General features: G+C 36.9%; 1 protein-coding gene across 1 annotated transcript in view; it reads left to right on the plus strand.

The window, feature by feature from the left end:
- DYNC2H1 (dynein cytoplasmic 2 heavy chain 1) overlaps positions 1–26,459 on the plus strand; it is a 226,246-nt gene that overhangs the window by 179,520 nt on the left and 20,267 nt on the right. Inside the window, exons 84-85 of the mRNA XM_072398645.1 lie at positions 7,027–7,236; positions 10,433–10,522. Of these exons, the coding sequence (XP_072254746.1) occupies positions 7,027–7,236; positions 10,433–10,522 (300 nt within the window). The remainder of the gene's footprint in view (positions 1–7,026; positions 7,237–10,432; positions 10,523–26,459) is intronic.

Raw genomic sequence — 26,459 nt, forward strand, 5'->3', positions numbered from 1 at the left:
GTCAGAGTGGTTATGGGGTGGGTCAGACACTCCATCCTTCATCCAAACCAGAAATTGGGGTTAGTTAGGAAGCACCTGGCTAATGATAATAAAAGGGGTCACATATTTGAGAGAGTGGCTCAGGCAGAAAGGCTGGTTGAGGCCTGTAAGTAGTAAGGCTGTGTCAAGCCTGGGAGATGTGTCTGAGAGAGCCAGGAGGTTAAAATTTGTGTCATTTTCTGAGGGACTGTGATGTCACTGATTCCTGTGATGGAAAACACTGATTGGATAATTTATGATTTTGTTTTGTAGAGAATAAAAGCAGGCAGAGTTGAGAATATTGTAATAGAATGAGTTTGTTTTATGCTAATCCATCTCAGTATTTTTTTCACCATGAGTAGAACTCCTTAGAGTGGACTTCTGATCAAAATTAAAAATATTGGAAGCCCTTTATTGGGAAATTTCCCTTTACTTCATATTATACATATACAACATAAAATAAGTGGAAATCTGACCAAAGTTTGGGAAATCTTTCAGGTGCCACCATATTTTCCCTACAAAATTTCCCCTCTATTCCTGTTCTGGTGACAACTCAAATTTAGTTTTTTAGTCCTAATGACAAAGATCTCTAGGATGAAGAGAGAATGAATCTTCCCAAGGGCTCAGGCAATCAAATACACCTAAAAAATAGGTTTCTGTATATTTATAAAATTTGAGTCACCTATTGGTGCAACTAACCTAATAGGAGTAAAGGAGCTCAGGTATGAGGAGAGATTAGCTGAACTGAATCTATTCTCCCTTGAAAAGAGATGTATAAGGAGGGATATGATCACCCTGTATAAATATTTAAAAGGTCCTTATAGAGAACTCTGTTCCCAACTATTCACTTTAAGATCATTACAAAGGACAAGAGAGCACTCTTCGTCTGGAGGAAAAGAAGTTTATTTTCCGGATTCTTCACTGTAAGAAAATGTGGAATAGGCTCCCTCAGTAGTTTTAGCATGTTCTTCAGATTGCTTTAAGAAAAATCTGGTATCCAGTTTTTACGATACAGGGTACCCTTCATTTTTGTCAAAAAAACATACAATGAAAAAATAATGAAATAATAACTTGAATGTACTGTTTATTTAATTTTTTTTTATTCATACTAAGGATTTATTTTTTTACAGTAGAACATTCCAAAGTTAATTGAGTAAGTGGTTAAGGATAAAATGTACGTCTACAGCTTTTCCTGGAGTGTTCAGTGTTAGGACAATCTCACCAGATGCTCCAACAATAGTCAGCTATCATATGTACATCCCGTCTACCCTGATACCGTCCTTCCATGACCATCAAATCTTGATGGAAGCATTCACCTTGCTCATCACTGACTGCACCAAGGTTTTCTGGGGAGTTAGAAAGATGGCTTTGCAGAAAATGCTCCTTGATGCTCATATTGAAACCAAGCATTTTGAAGCTCTCAAAGAATTTCTGGACAATTTCTGTGTAATTATTTGCTTGTGTGTTTCCAAGAATGTCCTTGACAATGGCTTTGAATGATAACCAAGCATTCTTTTCGACTTCTGACATTGTCCTAATGAAATGTTCATCTTTGATGAGCTGCCGAATCTGTGGACAATCAAAGACACCGGCCTTTATTTTTTCAAATGAAAGGCTAGGAAATGCCAAAAATGAGGTACTAGAAACATTCTCCTTCAGTTGGCAAAGCATCCACAAACTGCTTTATTAGACCCAGTTTCATGTGCAGAGGCGGGAATATTTTATTCTTTCTATCAACAAATGGCTCATGTAGAATGTTTGGATCACCTGGTTTTAGGGCAGATCTTGGAGGCCATTTCCTTTCCACCCAATGCCTCTCACGAGCTTTGCTGTCCCATATGCACAGATATTAGGGATACTTAGTGTATCCGCTTTGCTGACCAAGAAAGAAAGCATACCATTTTAAGGTCAACACAGATGACCCAATTGTGTTGGTGATATTGCAACAACTCAATGACTGTCTTTATGTCTGCATATTCTTCACAAATAGAAACTGGATGGCCAATTAGGACTGACCCAAATATATTGCCATTGTGAAGGAGGACAGACTTTAAGCTCCGCTTTGAGCTATCAATGAATAGTCGCCATTCAGTTATAGATATAGAATTCCCAATTCCTCCATTAAACTAGGTATGTTATGGCAATACACAAAGGCACTGTCAGTTCTAAAGTACTGCAGAAATGCAATTTCTCTGGTTCGAAAGTACAATACTTACTTTCTTTTTTCAAGTAAATTTTTCTCAAGCAGTCTTGATGCTAGGAGCTCCTGAAGCCTCCCTGGATAGTCCCAAATCACATGCCATCACCACAATCATGTTCTTTAAGGGAGGGTAGTGTAATGAAAACCAGCACTGGGATTTCATCTGAATGAGCCACTGAGCGTATAGCGGATGGTAGACTAGGATACTCTGTTACATTTATTTTTCCTGTTCTATCCTGAAGTTTGCACTATACAAAAGTAACAGTCACTGAAATGATCTCCTGGCTCTCGCCACACTGTTTGCACACCTTATGAGTGGCCCCAGACTTATCTTGATCACCAAGTTTAACTTTGAAATATGCCAAATAGACTTGCTCTACAAATGTGCTGATGTTCGTCCTTTGACTGGGAATGGTGAAACTGCCACAGATATAACAAAATAAATCAGGGTTGTTTAGGAACTTACAACGAGAAACAGCAGAGCCCGACATGATCTGAAAGAAAAGAAATACATGTGTAAGTAGAAAAATAAATTTTGCTTATTCACTACGTAGAGCAGCGCACAACCTCTGACCACACTGTCTTGCGTGTAAACGAATAGCCTATACAAATCCATGCTACAGTAATCGGATCAATATAAGCAGTAGAGAAAAAACCTGACGTGATAGAAGAAAACTAAATGCACTTTCAGAATCAGCATACCTATTTTAGTGTAAATAAGCTTAAAAATTGGAGTCAACAAAAAATGTGTTCACAATTGTTCCCCAGTGTTAGCGTCAGTGAGGGCTGTGTCATTCCCATATATCTACATATCTGAAATCTGTTCATTTCAGCAAACACAATTCATCTGCTGTGTCTACTATGTTATTAAAGCTTCTTAGTCCCGTTTCCATCCTTCTAAATTGTCGCCTGAGCTTATGTGACATGAAGTATGTGGGTGCAAACTTTGCAGTCAGAAAGGGGTGTCCTTATGTGTTCATTGGCAAAATTGGAGGTAATTAAAAAACAAACTGTTGTTCTGAGTAATAGCTTAGCATTGCTTGATAATAAAATAAAGTAATAAACCTTCACTCGTCTCCCTGTGTCCTGCAGAGCTTGGAGTGGTTGTCCGGCCTATCCCCTCCCACACGTCATTATTGTTCACTCTCTGACTGGAAATGAGTGAAGCAGAGCTCAGCTTTTACTAAAATTATTAATATTTAACAGTATTTAAATAGCACCAACATATTTCACAGCGCTGTACAATAAATAGGGGTTGCAAATACAAACAGATACAAACTGACACCGGAGAAGAACACTCTGCCCAGAAGAGCTTACAAAGAGAATGTCAAATAAAAAATGAAAATGTCAAATATTGAACTTGTAGGCACACATAGTAATGTACATGCAGACAGCACATGTATATACTTCCTATTTTGAGGTCAAAGGTTTGAACTGACCAACAGGTTTGATGATTATAAGAACACAATAGCTGTCAGTTCAGAAATGTTTATACCTTGCTGCTGTTTTGATAAAAATGTCTAAACAACCAACATCAAGGACTGAAACAGAACCAGCACTAAACACCAACAAATAGGTCAGAAAAATTTCCATTATAAATATTTCCTAATTTGTCCTCTTAGATTGTATGTTCTTCTGGACAGGGTCCTCTTGTGTCACTGTCTGTATCTGTCTGTCATTTGCAACCCCTATTTTACAGTGCTGCGTAATATGTTGGTGCCATATAAATACTGCCCAGTGTTCTCCCCAGCCCCTTTTAGCCGGGCGCACCACCCGGCACTTTTCAGTAACCACCCGGCTGTTTTTGGGTAGTTACTGATGAGTTGGGTTACAATATATGGGCTGCCACCCACCTAAAATTTCTTCCCACCCAGCTTAAAATAATTTCTAGACTGAGCACTGCTGCCCAATAAGAAGAATATTTTGTCATCAAAGTTATTTTCATTTATGTTGATTAAAACTAAAATCCCCACTTATCTAGTGTGCAAAGCTGACTGGTACATTTTGCGTATCCTACTATTCTAATACAATTGCTGGAAACCAGGTAAAGATGGCAGCAAAAGCAATTAAGCATTAAGGAGGCTCATTCATCACCTGCTAGAGGAGGGCACACTGGGGGGTATATACTTGCATATGATAAATGTTCTGACAGCTTACAATGTATACAGTTCTGCATATGCCAATCTAGGGTGAAAATCTATCTTACCTTCAGTGCTAAATCTTTTTCAGAACTTTGCAAATTTGTCTCAGTTGGCTGCCCAGAATTCCAGCCACAGGGGTCGCAATCACACAAACATTGCATATACTCTGCTTAATGAGAGGAAGCCTCATTTGCATCTAATTGTGTTGCTAATTTGCTTGATATATGTCCCCCAAGGTATTTAAAACCAAGTTGACACACAGATGATCTCCCTGGTAATCCAAAATAAGAACTCTATGATGTTATTTTTATGTGCCCTCCTTTTGTCTCTAGTGGCTGCTAACACAAAACAATATAATGAATTGCAAAGTAGCATACACTTCTCAACCGAAACAATTAAACCACCTGCCTAACATTGCTTGGGTCCCTTAAGTCCCATTCTGTAGAGCTTTGATCTTCTGAGGCATGGGCAGTGCAAAAACTCTGCAAATGTCATGTAGTATTTAGCATCCAGATGTTAAGAACAAGTCTTTAAGTCACACCACCTCCTCTGGCCTATCTGTTCACTGGCTAAACATTACATGCTCCCTGTTATCCATGTGATCTACAAGAAACGTGATTTATTATACTAGACCATAGAAAAGATCATTTCCATTGCTTCATGCCCCAGTTCTGGTGCTCATTTGGCAGTTTTGGTGATATACAAGTCAGAAAGACCTATTAATATTATACAGTATTTATATAGCGCCATCATATTACACAGCGCTGTACAAAGTCCATAGTCATGTCACTAACTGTCCCTCAAAGGAGCTCACAATCTAATGTCCCTACTATAGTCATATGTCACTAGTGTAGTCTAGGGTCAATTTTAGAGGGAAGCCAATTAACCTAACTGCATGTTTTTGGGATGTGGGAGGAAACCGGAGTACCCAAAGGAAACCCATGCAGACAAGAGAAGAACCTACAAACTCCATGCAGATAGTGTCCTATCTGGGATTCGAACCTAGGACCTAGCGCTGCAACGGCCACCGTGCTGCCTATTTGTTTAACACACTACTTCCATGACAAGCCTCAGATTTATTTTGGCAAATTGCTCTGCTGTTCGTATCCTGTTTCCCTGAAAATAAGACAGGGTCTTATATTGTTTTACCTCTGAAAATCGCAATAGGGCTTATTTTCAGGGGATGTCTTTTTTTTCTCATGTACAAAAATCTATATTTATGTACAAAAATCTGTACATGTATTTATTCATGTACAAAAATCTACAGAACACAATACAGAGCACCATTTGACCCCCTAACATTTACAATATTTCCCCAAAAACATTGGTGTCAGTGGGGTCATCATTTGGCTAAAAAAAAAGTACTCACCACTACTGATACTGTACTCCAATCCCGCAGTGTGCGACCTGGCTGCTTCCATCCTTTTCTCTTGGTATCCCTCCACCACCGGGTACCATGTGACTTCAGTCTCCGAAGTCTGCTGCAACGGCTGCTCTGTTGCACAAAGAAGCTGCCGATAGGGCTTATTTTCTGTGTAGAGCTTTCATTTCCCCCTTGCATGATTAGCATGCTAGGATTTATTTTTGGGGTAGGTCTAATTGTCGGGGAAACATGGTAATATATCCCCCACTTTTAAACACAACAATGGGCCTTGAGGACCCATGACCCTGTCTGTTCTTCCTTGGACGACTGCCATTTTGGAGATTGTCTAGCCATTATAATTTGGCTTTTGTCAAGGTCGCTCACACTCTTATCCATTACCATGTGTTCTGCTTCAAACACATTGGGCCTGATTTATTAAAGTTCTTCAAGGGCGGGACAGGATACACATTCATCAGTGAACTTGGGAGATCCAACAAACCAGGAATGGATATGGTCCAGGATTGGAAACCATTTCTAAAAAATAGCAAATTACTTTTAGGAAATCCATTCCAGGTTTGCTGGATCACCCAGCTTCACTTATGAAAGTGTAACCCCTCCAGCCTTGAAGAGCTTTAATAAATCAATTTAATAAAACCATTATCTTTATTACTGTTTATTGCTCTTCGACATATCCAACCCCTTGAGAGGTTCCATTGTAAGGAAATTATCAATTTTATGCCATTCACAAGTGAGTGGTTCAGATGTTTTGGACATTTAATGTAAATGTTTTTATTGTTGCATGTACATAGGCCCAGTGCATTTATTAGCCTAACACTTAGCTATCCTTTTATTATTACTAGTATTATTATTATTATTTTTATGTGTTATTATGTATCATATGTCAATATGGGGGAATTACCTAACTGCATGTTTTTGGAATGTGGGAGGAAACTGGAGTACCCAGAGAAAACCCACACAAACACTGGGAGAACCTGCAAACTCCATGCAGGTAGTGCCCTGGGCAAGATTTGAACCTGGGACCTAGCGCTGCAAAGGCTATATAATACTTATGGGAACATATTTAAAAATCTGTTAGCATAACATGCACCAAACAATCATTGCAGATGGATTTTCAGGTGTATACATTTTAAGTGTTAGTGGTTGGTTTACTACCTGTGAGTGTTTGGTGAAAGTTGTATTGTTCTGTTGCATAGTTGCTCTTTTTTTCTATATCTTACTAAACTAACAATTTCTATCAGTGCAGAAACTGGACTCTTTCAAAGTGTTTGAAAATCTCTTTTCAGAACTCCAACCTGATCCATCAGAAGGTGTCCCCTCCTACAGAGCGGCATGGGTCACCCATCCTATCATTTATCATCCTGGAGCAGTTTACTGCTATCCGCCTGGTACAGAGTATTCACCAGTCTCTGGCGGCTCTCAGTAAGGTCATCCGGGGAACATCGTTGTTAAGCTCTGAAGTACAGAGTCTTGCAAGCGCATTGTTGGAACAGAAGGTAAGTTAATAAAAGAGGGCGTATAATCAAAATCACTTACTTTAATGTTTTTTAAATGTTTTGTTTTCATTGCTCGATAAAAGACTGACCATTATTATTTCCACAGTCTCCATGCATTTAGCATTGGATTAATTATCAGACTGAATAAAACAATTATACTTAACCTATTGTTTGTATAAAAAAAGTTAATTGAGGTTGTGAGCCATGAATGTGAATAAGGTGGTCTGTTTATTGACATTGTTCCTACCTGGTTAACCTAAAACAAATATATATATACTTTTTTTTTTTTTTCACTGGACTATTCTGATCAGACTCTTCACTTTCACACCAGTACATCCCTATGGACCAAAGCAATTTTTACACCTTTGCCATGTTCATATTTAGCATTTTTTTTCTTATTACTTAACAAAGTAATACATTTACTGGTTTTTAGAACAAGCTATCATTTAGTGACATTGAGGTGAATTTAACTAAGGAATTAAGGCTGCTCACTTGAGTTATTACGTTGCAGAAAAAATTCACCTTGTGAACAGCCTACAATTCCTTTGAAAAATAAACCTTATTGTCTTAAACATATTTTAATTTGTGTGTAATCAATTAATAAAAAAACATAAAAATGCCCCTTGTTCTATTTTGCTCAGTGTTAAAAAAAAGTATACATTATATTCTATCATTGTATAATCTCTATTATTATACTAAACATTTCAAAGTTCATTGCACAGTTCATTGCACATTAATAAGGGCATGAATTAAAAAGGGTGAATAGTAAAAAACTGTATGAAGAAAAGGGTAGAACATACTACAGATGCTCTGTGCATTTCAGTTAAGTTTTGGGAGACTTCGTTTAGCATTCCCAGTGTCCCCAACTAGCTATTACAAAATACATTTTAAATATACAGAATATAATCACGGAATGTTACTAATGACTCTACTACTCATAGTTCACAATATTTATTTCATTATTCAGTCATTAAATGTAAACAATATATCAAGCAAGCCAGCAGGTTTTATTAAATTATTATTCATTTATTATAATATTAAATTAAACACTAATGTAATTTGACAACAATTTCTGTCACTATAACCAACACCACTATGTAGTTAGACCTGACACACATCAAAGTCTTAGATCATAGGTAAAGAGCTCATTTTTAATGTAGAGATAATATTGCACTTCACTAGGTTACTCCATACTACATTCTGTTTATAAAATGTAGACCTCAGTGTGAGGTGTGTGGTTCTTTTATCCGTTGCCCTGTGGTGTTTGATTGCCCATTCTAAATAAATCAATCTGCCATAATGCAGTGCATGTTAAAGGGGAACTAAACCCGTGATAATCACCTATCCCTGTCTGTTGCAGGGCACCACCATCTCCCTTCTCTCCCTCTGGATGTTTTTTGACGAACTTCATTTGCTGGGCAGGGGTGATATAATTTCCGTGCAAGCGTGCAGTTCATTCATTCCTGGGAGGAGAAGCCATTTTTTGCCGGGATTTCCTTGCAACCAGCACTGAGCTGTGCATTCTCCGCTCAGCAAAATTTGATAGCTGGATGATGATCAGGCAGGTAAGAACAGTTATTGCAGAAGAGGCATCACCTGTTCTTTTCTGCAATAACCACCTGCCTGATTGTAAATGTTCAAAGTAGGATTTTAGTTCCACTTTAATGTGCAAAATAATAGTCAACACACATGCAGTAATGCATTGCAACTGACTCAAAATGTAAGGTTAAAAAGTTTGCATCTTAATGTAGATACTCAAACCTGCAGCATTTCTTGAAAGCCCTGAAACCCCCCTGAAACAATTAAATATTTGGTAACTGGGGGGGGGGGGATTTCTCTTTAAAAATACTGATGTGATGATTGAGAGATATTTCTCTGGAATATATTGTACTATGAACACTTTTATATACACATCAATTATTGCAGCTCTTACCCTGCCTGGTTAAATTGTAGAACATCGTTCATAGCACAATTAAATGTCTGCAATCTCTTTTTCACATAGCAGTCGTTCCTTTCATTCCCCCGATAAATCTACCCTTCTGTAGTTAATATAAATGTGTGCGTGTGTGAACAAGTCCCCTAAGCTGGGATGAAATAATGCCGATATGCTCTTGCCAGCCTAGAGAAGAGCAGAATGCAGCTGTAAATAACATGATGACTTCTAATGGACCAATATATCGTACTGTTTACAAGCTTTCCAATGTCGCAGAACTCTGTGAAGAGCAGAATGAATTTGTAAACCTACAGTATTAGCATTAGGCCAGTCACCAATTCTGGTTTTCCATAAAGAATAGTGATAGAATCAGCAAAATAAGATCATACAATTAAACAATACACAAACTATACACTTTCAGATGTAGATTGAATAGCACCATTGCAATCCATGATCCATAGTAGCAAGTCCCAACCTTATTTTACATGGAGAAACCCTTAAAATACCTTTGAGGTCCTCAGGGAACCCCTGCTATAATTAATATATCCACAGCTCACAAGATATTAGCATGGTGGTCAGCGGAAAGAATGTCTCCTACATTTGCTAGCCAGTGAGAAGAATGTCACCCTTACAGATAGGTCAGTTTACTGACACCAATAATTTTTTTAGCTGAGAAGTGCCAATTGCTCTAGAAACCCTGGCGACCTCTGGAAAAACCCTGGTTGAGAAACAGTGATCTATAGATTGCATTAAAAATATTTCCACATTCCTGTGTATTGAAATTGTACTGCAGTATACCAGACCGGTGTGAAAAGGATCTCAGCCTTGGCAGGACTGGCTACAGTAGCATGCTGGAATTCGTGATATCCTTTGCCACTGTTTAAACTTATTTTAGGATATTTTGGTATCTTTGAGAATTTGAACTTCCTGTTCAAGATTTAGGGCAATGTTCTTAGCTGAATTTTCTGTTTTGCATGCTTCTGAAGTTCATAATTTTATTTTTCTTTTATATAATCCAGTAGAGACAGTAGATCATTGGTGACAGAGATGCAATATACATTTATAGAATATATAATACTTCCCTATTCTATCCTAAACAAAGTAAAGGCATATTGTATCTAATTAATGGCACATGCCAGAAGGAAATGCCATTTACGTTTAAATAATAGACAAATATAAAGTGTCATACTTTGTCTCATATGTTCAATTCATTGTGACTGATTACTACCAGGTAGTTTATTAGAACTTTTTTTTTTCCGGCAGTGTCCAATCGCCTGGCAGAACAAATGGGAAGGCCCAGAAGATCCTTTACAATACCTTAGAGGGCTGGTATCACGAGCAGTAGCAATCCAGGTACAAAAAATATGTTTCAAAATACAGATCTATAAAAGCACAACAGGGGATTGCTTAGGGGCTCTGTCATATTTGTACTGCTGTCTTTGTCCCCAAATTTTAATGTAATACTGTCACAGGGTGTCACCAGGACATAAGGGAAACGGAGCAAAATAAAAACAGACGTTTAAAGGTTTCCTTATGCTAAAAAGGTTTTTTAGAAGTTAGTTCTTAAATGTTTATTACTGTATATAAAACTATGAGCTGTACCATTGTACCACCTTCTGAAATGTATTGTCAGGAAAAGGGTAATATTGCCTCTTTACCACCTTATTCTGCAGAGTACTGATTGACCAATATAATGTGCCGGTGTTCTGCTTTGGAGTATTTCTGATGGTATTCATTTTACTTGTTCAAAATTAAAGATTTAAGTAGGTTGTGCATTCTAAATAGGAATACGAGATTATATACTTATCAGGGATGACAATGAGGTGTTATGTTTTTACACTTTGTCAGCAAAGTCTAAATTAGATATCATTATATATAACTGCCTGTAACACAGAAGTTATGTAAAATGTAAGCATAATGCAGTGGTAATAAATGAGGAACAAGCAACCTGAAAACTGAATCGTGTACCAAAATCACATCCAAATACATTTTAGAAATTAGGACAATTGTAAAAATGGGGTTCCGTAAGGTAATTACACAAGAGGAAACATTACTGACTTTAATTAAACCCTTTGATTACTGTATTGAAAATACTTCTTAAGGTGTGCAAGACCAAGGTGTAATTATCTTTTAGGTGACCATTAATAAAGCCATTATGAAACTGTACTGTTCATAAAAGTAGAGACTAAGGGGGCTATTTAAAGCGTAGCAAGAATACTGTTATCACATTTAAAATTGGTTCTTCCACACTGTCCCTGCATATTTGGGGGCCATACATACATGGTGTTCACTGCCTTGTGATACATAGAACATTGTATGATTGGTAGAGAGGTTGTCATCAAACCAAGTAAAATAGTAAATACATTTGTAAAGCATAATGCTGTACTTTTTAAATATGTACCTGAATGTGCCAGTTACTGAAGCATACTAAAGCCTCACTGCTCAATGCATTTAGAGGTCAGCAGAAATGAAATAATCCCTGCCCAGAGCCAATCTCGTCCCTGCACACATCTTCAATTAGAAATACTAAAAATGCAGCAGAAACAATAGATGAACAGCTAGAAACCCATGTATCTCGGCAAAATTAAAAAAAGAAATTATGAGGAATATTAATTTGATGGCCATACTCTGAAAGAAACAGTTTTTGCAGTAAAGTTCTGCTTTACACACGGTAGTTAAATCTTTATTTGGCAATTTACAAGATTCCAGGGATGTATTGAGAGCCTTCGATTTTCATACTCCGTTCTAAAGAAACATTAGCCATGGTATTAAAGTATGTAAACAGCATTTTATATATTTATGTGTATAACTGTTTTTATTATGTTGCAGTGTGTTAGCAATGCACTGCTTTATATAGTAATGTGACCTTGAAACACATACCCTGTTCTGTATCAACCCTAATGGGTAGTTTTAGATACTAGATGGAAAGGCAAAATAAAGCCAGCATCCCTAGGGAACTTCTAAAACTTCTGTTCACATTCTTTACAATTTTTTTAATAATCATTTGAGAAAAACCTTTTTAATTGCTTTACAAATCATTGGTTTGTTTTCTCTTCCTGTAGTTGTGTGTTTAGATGGAGGGCAGGGGACAACAGAGGTAGGGGAGAATTATTATTATTAACTTGTATTTATATGGCGTTGACATATTATGCAGAACTTTGCAACGTCTGTGCTCATATCACTTATTGTCCCTTCAAGGGGCTCCTATTCTAATGTTCCTATCACATTAATTAACACAATCTAAGATCACACACAATTTTGCGGGAAAGACCTAATAAAATAATTGCTTCCGTGGAAGGAAACCAGAGTACCTATAAAGAAACTTATGCAAACACAGAGAAAATATACAAATTCTGTGCAGAGATTCAAACCTGGGACTATAGTGCTGCAAAGGTCAGAGTGCTAGCCACTGAACCATCTGTGCCACCCATGACATAAATGCAAAGAGGAGAGAATGAACTGTAGATGCATGCAATGAATGGTAAAGGCATGGGGACTATTGGTAGCACTTGGGTACACACAGCTGGGATAGATACTATAAATCAGAAGCGGAAGATTCCAGGAGCCCACAACACTGAAGCATTGTCAGTTTGAAAGACATTGTTAGCCCAACACCAGAACTCACTAGCATGATCAGCAGATCACAGCAACCTACTAGCAAAGAACTTAAATATTACCACATTAAAAAAATTCCAATTTTGCCTGGGGGTCAACTTAATTTTTAATTTCGGTGACTGCCTAAGACCCCCCTGGCTTTTTTGGTTTTTTTTATTTGTCCCAGTCTCTGTCACAGCTATTAGGAGTATAATATTCTTCACATAGTGAACCTCTAAGGTGTGTATACAGTAAAAGATAATATCATCTCTTAATATAATCCTTAAGATTATATATCTTCTGTTAAACCAATAATTGATGCTTTCAGTGTGTGCATGTGCTGGACCATCTTTCTATTCAGTGGTATGCAGCAGTACTAGCACAAAGCCAACATGATACAATAGGAGCTTCTTTGGAACTGTGCAAGCTGTGCCGAATGACGGGTTACCAGTATTCCATATGACCTTGCTTCAGCTTGCTTCCTAATTGCTGAGCTTCCATTCCTTATTCATGCCATCTCTCTGCATGGAGGTGGCCATCCTGGTAGAGGAGGGGGCTTTACAATCTTGCTGTAGTTTAAGTTGGAAAAAGGTTTTAAGTAGAGTTTGTTAGTGTTCTAATGATATACGATTTAATACATTGAAAATTGGCAGCATCATCTGTCTGATCACTTTAGCATCCATACGACTAGTTTCACTTAGTTTGCAGCCAGTACTGCCATATTCCTTGATACTAGTTTATAATGGATACCAATTTCACACACAAGTTATTTTAGTAGTGCTTATCTCACTGAAACTAAATCCTTTTATTACTCACCGGCCCATGCAGGTACCACCACGTTTTTCTTTCTTCTGCTCTTGTTTTGGTCTTTGGCCATCTTGATTGGGCGAGATGTTTCTCATTCAGCATTTCAGTCAGGTTTGCATAGCTCAATAAATTTTTACAGAATAGGACTGGAATCAGGTAGGTAAGAATGCTCATTGCAGAAGAGAAATCATCTGTCTCTCTGTTTTAAAGCCCTGCCTGATGCCTGATGCCTGAGGACACATTTTTAAAACTGAAGCTAGTTTCATTTTAATTCCTTAACTTTTGTTCTTTTTCACAAGGTGGCCAAGCCACCCCAGCATTCTCAACTCCCCATCATTTTGGGCAAAAAGACGCTTTTAAGTATGAATTATATCTGTAAAAGCTGCAACAGTGGAGGAAAGAAATGATACATAATACATGACTCATAAGCAGTCTCATCGAAGGGAATGAGATAATTAGCATTGCACAGAATTATATGAGAAACAAATATACTTCTATTCTTGGGAAATGTTCCTGTGAATTTCTAACAATGCATCTTTTAATTAACATGATTGTAACAAAGCGGTGAAATCCCTTGGAGCTCAGGGTGAGACACGTTGCCCTGAAGTGCTGCACTGCTGTGAATGAGGTTCTTACATTTTGTGTCTTTTACTGAAAACCTTTAAAGATTTACTGCTGCTACACAAACAATTTAATTAGCAGTTTTATAAGAAGTATAAATTAGCAAAGCAGTATTACATTCATGAAGACATCCTGCTGATCTGAAAGGTATCGCTGAAGGCTTGTATATGCATGGTCAGCGGGCAATATCATCTTTAGTGGGTATGTGGTGGATGCTGGGCGCTTGATTGACCTTACAGTTTTTTTTTACCATCACTATGGAGTTCCAAAGTGAGAAATCTTTCCTATTGTGTTTCTATTTCTTCACACTTTTCCCTGTTAGATTCTTTAAAATGTATTTTATATTATGGTGAATGCTGCTGAAGCTGTGAGAACACCAAAACAGCGTGGGGATGCCCAGAATGTCAAGGTAGACAAAAAACTTAACACCTTTTAGGCATTGGCTAAATTTGAGTTTCTGTTCTACAGAAATGTCCAGGAAAGCTGAGCAGATATACATACAGTATACATAAAAAACAGTGGATCTATTAATATAAAAGCACACACAAGTCATTAACCCAAAACTATTATTAACTGAGGGAATACCAATAATTTACATAATTTATTGGCACTTTTTAATTAGGAGCTTAAATAATTTCCCATGAGTAATACAAGCTTTCTGCCTTTGTCAAGATAGGGTGCTTAGTCAATAAAACATTTGCTCCTCATCGCCATCTTTGTCCGTTTTAGTTTTTGTTTTTGTTTAACACCACATGATTGTCTTCCTTCTCCCCCCTCACTTCCTGCTGTCATCTGGATAAACTAACTAATTTGCAAAAAATAGATTCAGCCAAGACTAAACTTTCAAATCACAGCTAAAATATTTTCATATTTGCTAAAAAAAAACGTAAAATAGCTGTCATAACAGACCACCTGGGAGTCTTCAAGAGATAAGCGAAACAAGTGATGATTGTATGCAGCCAAATATTGGTCTGTCATACGTACTGTCATACTGTTTGCTGAAATAAACTGCATAAAACATATCTAATTACATGAATAAATAAAACATAAATTAACAGATTTTTACTAAGCTATTTTACTAAAACTAGTCCAGTTATATTGTGGTGCTTTCCTATTTTCCAGAGGTAGAAGGATCCATTCCTTACACCTGCATTGAGTCATTGAGCAATAACTTGTAACCACTGATTAAGGCAGTAGTAGTGTGAGCCAATGTTGTCATGATGGACAACACTAATAGGTGTATCCTTGACAGCCTAAACCCAAGGTAAGGGTGTTAATTGATGTTGGGCAACAATATGTCTGGAAGAATGGCAGCATCTAGTAGTGAAGTTGACATTCTGTTGTAGACAGAAAGAGTATTGTGGCAAAAGTATGCTAGAGGACAAGGGAATTTACATCTAGTTGTCTGCTGTCTGTTTTTTAATTTCTTGTGGACAAAGTCACTGACAGAATCCTCAGCATCTGACACAGTCCAGTTGTGTTGGATGCAGATGTTCCTCTGACAAGCACTGTAGTTTTAATCACCTACCTCTGCATTAATAATATGTTCCTGCAGATCTGTACTGTTGTAGCAGCCAGCGGATGGAATCACAGCACCCAGCGGAGGACATGGACATCTAACCAGCTTTGTATTGTTCAGTGTTAAGATCACAGTCCTGCATTACACCTCAAGCCCTGAAAAATGTAATGCACAACAGTAGTGATGTTGTGACTGCCTCAAAAAAAAAACTTAATTCCTGCACTCACATAAACAGCAAAGTTTCATTACTGTTGTTCCATGCAGACCAAGCAGAACTACATACTGAAACGGTTTTACAAAGCAAAGTGCTCCTTTAGGAAGGATAAATTCTTTTTCCCTGAAACACTGTCAGTATGTATGTCTGCATGGAACAACAGAAACAGAACTGCTGTTTATGTGAGTGCTGGCATTTCATTTTTTAAACACTTTGTAGTTTGTCGAATGCTGGAGATTCTGCCATTAGCTTTGTTCTGTAAAAGAGCAAACATTTAAGTATTTGGCCTTGGAACACACAACTATTATTACTTTTCTTTTTCTGTGTGTGATTAAAGACAATGCAAAGTTTTGTCAAAGAAAAAACAATGTATCTACTAATTAACCTTTACTTGACTTTCTAGAAATTAATCTTTAAAGCTTGAATCCTTGTTATAAAAGCCTTTTTTTTTTTACCTTTTTTTTTTACTTAAACCCTGCCCATTGTAGATAAGTCCCCACTTTCCATGTTCATGTTTAGTAGAACCACCTCTATGATATTGATAACTGAGAGTGAATGTCCCTATTTACACTCCAATATACTCTACATGGTTCCTGAATACAGAGTCCTGTATTTTGCAGCCTATCCGCAGAAAGCAGGCCATGGTATGGAGCCTGTAATGTCCCACGGAGTCAGTCACATGACAGGTCCTATAAACGGACCTGTCATTTTTTTAATATTTATTAGGAGCATAGTATACTCACATGCTATGCACATTTGTGAATCAAACTGCAAAGCTTTATAAAATGTGCAGTAGTCTTTTTTTGTTTTGTTTTTTTTAAGCTTCGGTATGGCCACAGTAACGTCAAACTGCTGCTTTATAATTATCTCCCCTAGTAAAATATTTTAAAGCAAAAGGGCTAAGATTTCCTCCAGAAGATTTGTATCCAAAAACATTTATTTTTTTTTCACTGGTTCCCCTCTTCAAAGCAGAGCTTCCGAATTATGCCAAATGCTGCTGTAGTCAAATAGGATAGATACACACAAGCCATTTTGCTGAGTTGTTATACAGATCTACAAAGGAAAACCAACCACATATGCTAATAATGACCTTTCAAAGCACTCTGTGTATAATTTCCAAATAACAGAACACCTTTGTTTACATTTTTCAATCATTTCGCTCAGAAGCTAAATCAGTGCAAACATGCTTTTATTCCATGTAGAATGTAAAACAGGCAGGTGAGCTGAAATGAGAAGTGCAGACAGCAATCTGCATTACAATGTGTTCTTAATGGAAAGCTGGAGCCCTTTCACTGCAGCCATCCTTTCTCCCTATATCCTCTTGTCATGTCCTCTATACCACTGCAGTTTGCTCGCTACACACTTATTGATTTTCTTTTTTTAATCCACTCTCAATGTTCAATTGGACCTCAGATTCTCTTTTTTTTATTTGTAGCCCAGTGCATCAATTATCAAATTAATCAATGCTTTCCTATTGAACCCTATTCAGTCACTGTCTGATCATCTTTAGATTTTTTTAGATATGTCAAGGATTGAATCAAGTGTTGAAAGAAAAAAGCTTAAATATTACATTTACATTAGTAATCAGACCGTTTACTTTGTACTTAGTTGAAGAACCTTTAGCAGCAATTACAACCTCCAGTCTTTTGGGTCAATGCAACAAGCTCTGCACACCTGGATTGGGGGATTTTCTGCCATTCTTCTTTGCAAATCCTCTGAAGCTCATTCTGGTTGAACGAGGACTGTCAGTGGACAGCCATTTGTAGGTCTCTCCGGAGATGTTCAGTAGGGTTCAAGTCAGGGCTCTGGCTCGGCCGTGCTAGGACATTGACAGAGTTGTCCCTGCCACTCCTGTGTTGACTTCGCTGTGTGCTTTGGGTCATTGTCATAATGGAACGTGAACCTTCAGTCCAGTCTGAGTTTCTGAGCAATGTGGAAAATTATCATTGAAGATCTCCTAATAATTAGGATAGAATGTAGATTCGGTCCAATTGCTGCCCAATTTCTTAAATAAGGGCATTTGTGAATACAGTAGAGAAGGGTTAGACCCCTTGTCAGTTTATGGAGACATACACCCACTCAATTTTTCATTGTCAATAAAAGAAAAAAAATGGGAAACTCAGTTTTTTTTTTTAAACAATAAGTACACAGTGAGGGAAAATCCTCTGGTTGGGATAATTTTCCTTATGACAACTCTCCAAATTGAAATTCTGTTCCTTTCATTTTCCTGTCTCTCCAAGTCGAATAGAAGTATCTCCCCAGCACAGTCCAGAGGAAACATAACATTTTAACATTGTTGTGTTTGTTGTTCTTATTGACTATTGAAAGTGGGTGATATTGGCTGAAAATTACTGTGTGTATTGCAAGCATAGGCCCTGTTCAACTACCTATCCATGTTAACTGGCCTTTAAAGGCATTATTATTGGTAAATACAAAAAACACATAAATACAGTCTGGGCTTTGCCCAGAAATTAGAAAGGTCAAATTTCAAGATGAAGCTAAATTAAGCCCACAAAGAAGGTTTTTTTTTTCTAAATAGCAAAAGTGCTTTGATGTTCTTGCTGATAGACTTTTACTTTCCACAGATTTACATCCATATATTATCTAAATGTCAGTTTTCAATACTACTGCAAAGGGAGATTACAGCAAGAATGCCATTGGGAAGTATTGCATTCAAACATGCCTTCGTTCAATGCCTTTCATAACCAAAGCACCTAATCAATATATCAGGGAAATTTAGTGGATATCTTCTCTTAGCTTTCTCCTATTTACAATCTGTACAATTTAAAAAAGAACATTAATTCACATTCCCTCCATCATCACCCAGCGCTGTAAATACGTGCTAGCTGTCAGTTTGCCTGGCACTGACAGCTCTGGTCCCCCACAAATGATAAGGAACGGCATGAACGGCAAATGATCAGACGGCATGCTTCCTGGTCACATGACTTTGTCTTTATACAGCTTTACACAGATAAACTCTGTAGTATTTCTTTTTGAAAATACAATTAAAATTAAATAAAAATTTGGACATTTTTCTTTGACATGTATTTGTCCATTTACCAGTTTATCAGAAAGTACCAAAAAACATATATGTTCTTACAAATGTAAATGTATTTTTATTTGTGTAGGCAATCTAGTCATTGGCTTATTGTCATTTTTAGAAATACATAATGACAATAGTAAACTTGATCTGGTCTTGTAGCTGTCAATAAATATTCAGTAAACTTCAGTTTGTCCTTGCTAAATAGGAATCTCCAATTACAGATAGCATGGAATTACCAATTGGCTACCTGGTAGGTCGTCTTTGCTGATCAATGTGTGGCTGTTTTTGGATATTTTTGAAAATCAAGCCCTATAGCATATATATAGAGCATAATCAACATTGCATTACTATATTATTATTAGTGGAAGTGACTGTGCTTAATTATTTATATTGCTTAGCACAGTAACTGGAACAACTTTAATGCATACCATTTGTTCCTAAGAGCATTCCATTGCATAAAGTTGCATGCATTTGTTTTTAAAATGACTTCTGTCTGCACTAAACATCTATTATTGCACTCAGTCACAGACTTCTTTGAGGTGCTTAAAATGCCATTATGAATTTCTAGCCATAAACCCAGAATTTAACCATGTTCCTCTTTTAAATGTTTAGTTGGCTTTTTGCTGCCAACACCACAAGCAGATCATAAATTTCACATACCATATTTTTGTTTCAGGATTGTTTTACCACAGCACAGTTCATGAGAGTGCAGCCACAAAGATTTGTGTTTTTCTACATTTCTATGTGCAATGATCTGGGCTGCTACTATTCTTCTTGCATCTCTTGTCTCAACAAATCATTTGAAAAACAAACCACACATCTAACTTTTTCTAAAGCTAAAAAGCACATAAAATATATCCTAATGCTGGTCATAAAAACATTCAGTCAGTCATAGGTTTGATTTCTTTAACCATGCTTTGACTTAAAAATGTTACTAAAGTAACCTGATTTTTATATCATAGATGTGAAGCTAAAATTCAGATTTCCACAACTTTACATCATAAACTATATGCATGTTCTCCACTTTTCCACTATCTTTTCCTGGCTGATGGCACAATTCACAAAGATTTAGATTTGGGGGAGTTCCTATTTGTAACACAGCTGACCTTAATTTCTTTTTTACCGTTTCCTCCAAAAATAAAACAGTGTCCTAAATTAGTTTTTGCTCCAAAAAATGCACTAGGGCTTCTTTTCTGGGGATGTCTTATTTTTACATGAACAACAATCGACATTTATTCTTAAACAAAAAATTAACATTTATTCAAATATAGTCATGTCATCACATTCTGGATCATCATCATAACTCTCCAGACCCTGAATTCCATCTTGAATTTCTTGTGACTCTATTTTCTTTAGAACTATTGGCCCCATTTTCTCATGTCTAGCAATAGTGCTATCCCTAAATAAGCTTGTCCATGTATTTATATATATTGTAGCCTATTTTCGGGGTAGGTCTTATTTTTGGGGAAACGGGGTAGATATGGCGACACCGTATAAACATTTATCCCTATATTTCTGCACGTATACAATGTTCACACCTTTGCATTTTGGCATGTGTCTTAAAAAAATCTGCCTATTGCATCATTGCTGCTGTTTACTAATAACAAATTTGCAACATTCAAAAAAATGGAGGTGGAAATGCAGCTTAGACACTTTAATATAGGCTTTAACTATGCCTTCATGTTCAAGCTAAACCCCTTTTTTTATTTATATGCACGTGATGGGGTGTTCATTAAAAGTGAACTTCCCAAACTAAGTAAAATATACTTTGCAAGACCATAATTGACCACATCAAATGTTTTTTTATTTATATAGAGAATTTCAGAATAGGATAAGAGATACTAAGCCAGTTGTTCTAAAGTAAGGGAAGAGAGAACAGGACAGTTAAAGTGTAATCCAGAATCCAGACAGTTAAAGTGTAATCCAGAATCCTGACCCACCAATAATAGCATAAATGCACCATTAATTGCATCCATGCATCTACATTCTAAAGGAGATGGCACCATTGTAGCCTACATGGGGGGATGTGACAGGGAGATGTGCTGTTCAAAATCAAAAACCTCTACCACAAATACAATTGGCTACTCACTAGAAAAGTAAGACCATGAAATAATAAAAATAATATTTCAGAAAAGGACAGATAATGTCTCTTCTGAAGTAAGCTTTCTTACCTGCTTGGTTGCTCCATGAAACTGTCAGAAATGCTGAGCTTTGCATGCGCACTTAATGGCAGTTTGCCAGTAAAGTACGGACATGTTGTGATTTGGGGTTGCTTTACTGCTTTAGGATGTGGGCAGCTTTCAGATATCCAAGAAGGTTTAAATTATTCATGATTTCAAGGTGTGCTTGATGAGAAAATGAGACCATCTTTTCAAAAGTTGAAATTGAACCATAAATGAATTTTTCAACAGTTATTTATGATCTGAGACACACTTGCAAATTCATCAGGAAATGGCTCAAAAAAAGAGGAAACGGAGGGTTATGGATTGGCCTAGTTATGTGCCCCATTGAAATGTTTTTGGGAGGGATTCTGAACATTCATTTGAGAAAGCACATAAATGGAATTTTGCATTAAATGGTCAGAAATTTCACAAAGTTGATGTCAGGGACTGGTTGACATGTATGCAAGAAATATAATTTAAGCTAAAAAGGTGCAAGACTAGCTCTGAGGCCAAGGGTATACTTCCACAGTACGCTGTCACATATATTGCTATTTTCTTTAAATGCAACAATCAGAGTGCATGTAGACAGGAACGTCCTTTCATTTTGTTGCAGGAGATCAAGACACTGCACTGCAACAAAGGATGACAAATGGTTCAATTGTTTGCTATACAGGGGTTTGTCATTTAATTAGGGTTTACATTCTCTTTAAGAAAGCAGCACTCCCTCTGAAGTCCATCAGGTATAGGTTATGGCTGGAATAAAATTCAGTTCCAGAAAATTCATTGCACACTCTTCATCATCCCTGAAAGATGTAGAATTAAGCAGCAAATAATATGCTTCATCATTTAGAACAGAGTTATGTTATCTTAATACTCCAGATATGTTCCATACCAGTGTGAATAAAAAAGGACACTTGTTGCTATGGGAACCAAAGTCCCCTATGTATTTTTTTTTACCAAACAGCTAAACACCAGTTAATTTAATGCCCTACATTACAGTCTATAGATCAGCATTTAAATAGAGATGCCGTTACAAAGTGCTTGAAGACGGTGATTAGACTCCTGAAGGAAGTTAATGATATTCTCATTTCACATGTGACAGGGGTCACTTATTACAAAAGTTAAATTGGATAAAGTCATTCTGAAGCATGAAAATAGATTTTCAGAGCCCAGAAATCAATCAGCACAATTGGACAAAGAGCAGCTGTAGCCAGGCGAGTTTCATTCAAAGAAACGCTGGGTTTCCCGAGGAGAGGAGGATGTCATCCAGGCTGCATTTTCTACATTCAAAAATCAATGGTAACTTCTGGTTTCCACTACAAATTTAGTAACAACGGCAAAATGTTTTCCTATTGTATAGTATACATTACATTTAGAATATTTTTATTTTATGTATGTTTTTAAAATGTGCATATAGTATACATACATTAAAATTATTAAATGTCTACACAAGCCATGTTATGGTGTCATGGTATCATGGTATCAAAGCTCAATTTCAGTTTTAAACTACCCCATTTTTTTTTTAACGTGTAATTATCCATGCTTTTAATTCACGGACAGACACAGCTGTTTTTATAGCAACAATATATTAGTGTCATATATATATATATATATATATATATATATATATATATATATATATATATGACACTAACTGTCTCTCATGTGCTCACAATCTAATGTCCCTACCATGGTCATACATCATTAACACAGTCTAAAAACAGTTTTTTTTTTTTTTTTTGAGGAGAAGCCAATTAACCTAATGGCATGTTTTTTGGGATGTGAAACAAAACCTGGGTGCCCAGAGGAATCCCACGCAAATACGGGGAGAACATACAAACCCCTTTTAGATAATGGACCTAGTGCTGCAATGGCAAGGGTGCTAGCCACTGAACCAATTATGCTGCCTAATAATATCTTTGCACTAATTTCAACCAATGAACAAATAAAACCTCAGCCACACAAAAAAACGTGTAGCTTTCACAAGAATATAAATTTGCAGCACTTAATAAATCAATAAAATATCCATTCAATCCAAAATCCCCAAAAATTATAAATATAGCCAAAGTCACAGTCCAAATCTCCTCACTGAATGCCAATTCTAATCTTCACAAATTTTTAGAAGGTCATTTGATATTCCAAACACTATATGAAATGTGCAACAAGCACTAATACCTTCATGCTCAACCTCCACCACAAATACAATGGCCACTCACTAGAAAAGTAAGACCATGAAAAAAAAACGGAATTAAAGTTCCAGGAAGGGCAGGGCATTATTTCAGAAAAGGACAGATAATAACTCTTCTGTAGTAAGCTTTTTTTACCTGCCTGATTGCTCGGTGAAACTGTCAGAAATGCTGAGCTTTGCTTGCGCACTCAATGGCTGTTTACCAGAATAACCGGTGATTTCCGCTTCCCCTGTGCCTGCTGAGACTGAATGAACTAGTTAGATCATCTGGCCTGCATTGAGAGATGAAGGAAAAAGATACAATGGTCGAAAGGTCATCATTGCAGCCACAAAACTATTTTTCTAGAAGGTGGCCAAGATGGCTACCTTCACGTTTCTTTTGATAAAGTTTTAACTTGTTTATTAGGAATGCTGTTTTGATTTTCTTCAAAGTAGCATATTTGGCTTACACCACATATTTAATATTAACAGACTATTTTGGAAGGAAATTGAAATATTTTCTTACAGAAAACAAGACACCAAGGAGAAATATATTTTCCAAGTGCCAGAACCATAAAATATGAGTATTTTGCACAGGAGCATGTCAGAATTGTGGGAAACGTGCGATTCTGACATTTATATATGTTGGTGAACTTGAAAAGTACACACCCTACTTGACATTGTGGTTTGGATTCAGAATGTTTTTTTTTCATATTTTGTATAGCTTGTATTAGCTTGGAATTCACAGATGTGTTTATATTTGATAGAGCTTTGGGGATTAATTATAATAAAAGTCAACATGTAACAAATACATTTGCATGGGTCAAAATAAAGAATGCTCTCATGATACAAAAAATAATTTTTATATTATGCAGGTAATGAATGCAATGTCATGTAAACTAGAGGCCTAGGCGCAAAAGGTCCTAAAAAATATTTCCCAGTGTTTTCAATGTTACCTTCACATGTATTTTAGATCTGAGTACCAGAAGCTTCCCATGGTGGTTCAGGGTGATGGGCAGAAAGATCTATACCAAAAAATGGTGATTTTTATTGCTGATCTTCTGAAGATGCTTTGTACTTGCTGGCCATGCAGATTCTCTGTCATTAATAGTTTCTGAGTTTTCTAACCTGAAAGCATCATACTAAAAGTGGTCAGAAATAGTAGCCAAAATAACTATCCTAGAGGGGCAAAGGGACATTAGCTATGAATTCCTACCAGTCAGTAGACTACAGTCATTATTTGTGACTATATATAAACATCTATAACCCAGCACCAGATCAGTATTTGTAAGAATGGATGGCAGCCATATATTGTTTATGGGCATCTTAAAGCAGAACTGTCATCGAAATGTTTATTTTTACATAAAATGGTAGAAAATCCAAAGGGTAGACAGGGTAAAGTAAAAATTATCTTCTTTTTTCCTTTTATGGTTGCAGCGGCAAAGACTGAATGGGAGCACATCTGGCTACATCATCTGATCTCACACTCCACAGGTGCAAGATTAGGTGACGTAGCCTGATTAAGGTCGAGCATACTCAGAAGAAGCAGCCAGAAGCCTCCTGGGATATGTGATGTGGTATTCCAGGAGACTTTTGGCTGTTCCTTCTGCACATGCCTGATTTTGGGCAGGCTATGTCACCCAATCTCGCGCCTGCACAGTGCCATATTGGATGATGTAGCTAGATAAAGAAAGAAGACCGGTGAAGATGGTGGCACCCAATGCTTTCTCCGCGCCTGGTCAAAGGAAAATAACTGAAGTATAGCACAGTATAGGCTGTGTCCCTTGTGCCAGTTTAAGATTGTCAGTTTTAGTTTTCATGACTGGAAAGTATCCAGGTAAATCTCCACCTTAGTTTGGAAAATAATATTACCCCTTAAGTTTCCATAATGCTTACTCAAGATAAGCATTATTGCTGGATAGAAAGGGGAAACCTTGTTTACAAATGCTGTTCAGAACATTTTGGACTTAAATTCCATTTTTTTCCTGGCTAGTTTCAAAACTTCAAGAAATGCCAGGAGCTGATGTACTAACCGCATGCTCTGGAAGCCATTCAGATGAGCTGGAAATGTGCAGTGCTCAGCAGATTAAACAACCAAATTTTTCTAAATTTGCTGCCTCATTTTTTTTTTTTTTACCTAATGCCATTCTTTAAGGTGAAATGAGTTAGGCAGAGTAGTTAGAATGAATTTCTGATTCCCCCACCACTCCACGGTGTCATTTCCAAAATTTAGTCTTTTTTGCTTCATAAAATCTGATTTGAATGTTAAGTCGTGAAACCCCAACCTTTCATAAATGCTTGACCACTGCCTGTCTACTAACTTGAACTTTGTATATATCCTTGAAATAGCCTTTGACAGCTGTTCAGATATATGCTGGTGCAAACCCAACTTTATCATTGTACCAGCCAAAAAAATTGGGCCATGATACAGGCAATGGTTTTTTGAAGAGAGGGCAGATACATGGTAACATTTATTATAATTATGGTGTTTTAACTACAAGACCGAAATCATTGTTATAGAAATCGCATGACAAAAAAACAGCGGGGTAAAAGATGGTCAAATACTCATACAGCAAGAAGTCTTGCCACCATGAAATGGTTCATCCTCATCTGTTAATGTGTAGGTAGGTATGCAGTTAAATTCTGCATCAGCATCACACTTTTCATGGGATCCCCTTGTGTTTAGACATACACTATTTTCACTTAATATTCACTTCAGTGTGACAGAAAAGTGATTTTTCTTTGATTACTTCAATGTTTTACAACTCTGATCTTGCTTCTACATCTTGAAAAGTAGTTTATATAGCTGCTTTATATCTAAAACCCTATATTAAATTCATAGCCAAAACAAACAATTCACTCATTCTTTTATTGATCAATGTAACTTCCTACAATCCAACAGTTTCTGATTTGAACATGTTTGATCTGCTGAGAAATGACTCATAGGGTGTTTAAGTTTTGTTGTTTAGTACTTGAAAAAGACGTGGAGACGCCAGCATAGGCAGTATAAGTGGTTTCTCCAGCTGTTTAATGTCGATCCTTTGACAGCTCCTTAAAAGGTTCATGAAGATCTAATCACCTTGTACTGGGGAGGTCCTGTGTCAGGCTCCTGTCTAGCACATTCAATGTGCATCCCATGGTTGGATGACTTTAGGTTGAAACA

This window comes from Pyxicephalus adspersus, chromosome 1 (assembly GCF_032062135.1).
Source record: "Pyxicephalus adspersus chromosome 1, UCB_Pads_2.0, whole genome shotgun sequence".
NCBI lineage: Eukaryota > Metazoa > Chordata > Amphibia > Anura > Pyxicephalidae > Pyxicephalus > Pyxicephalus adspersus.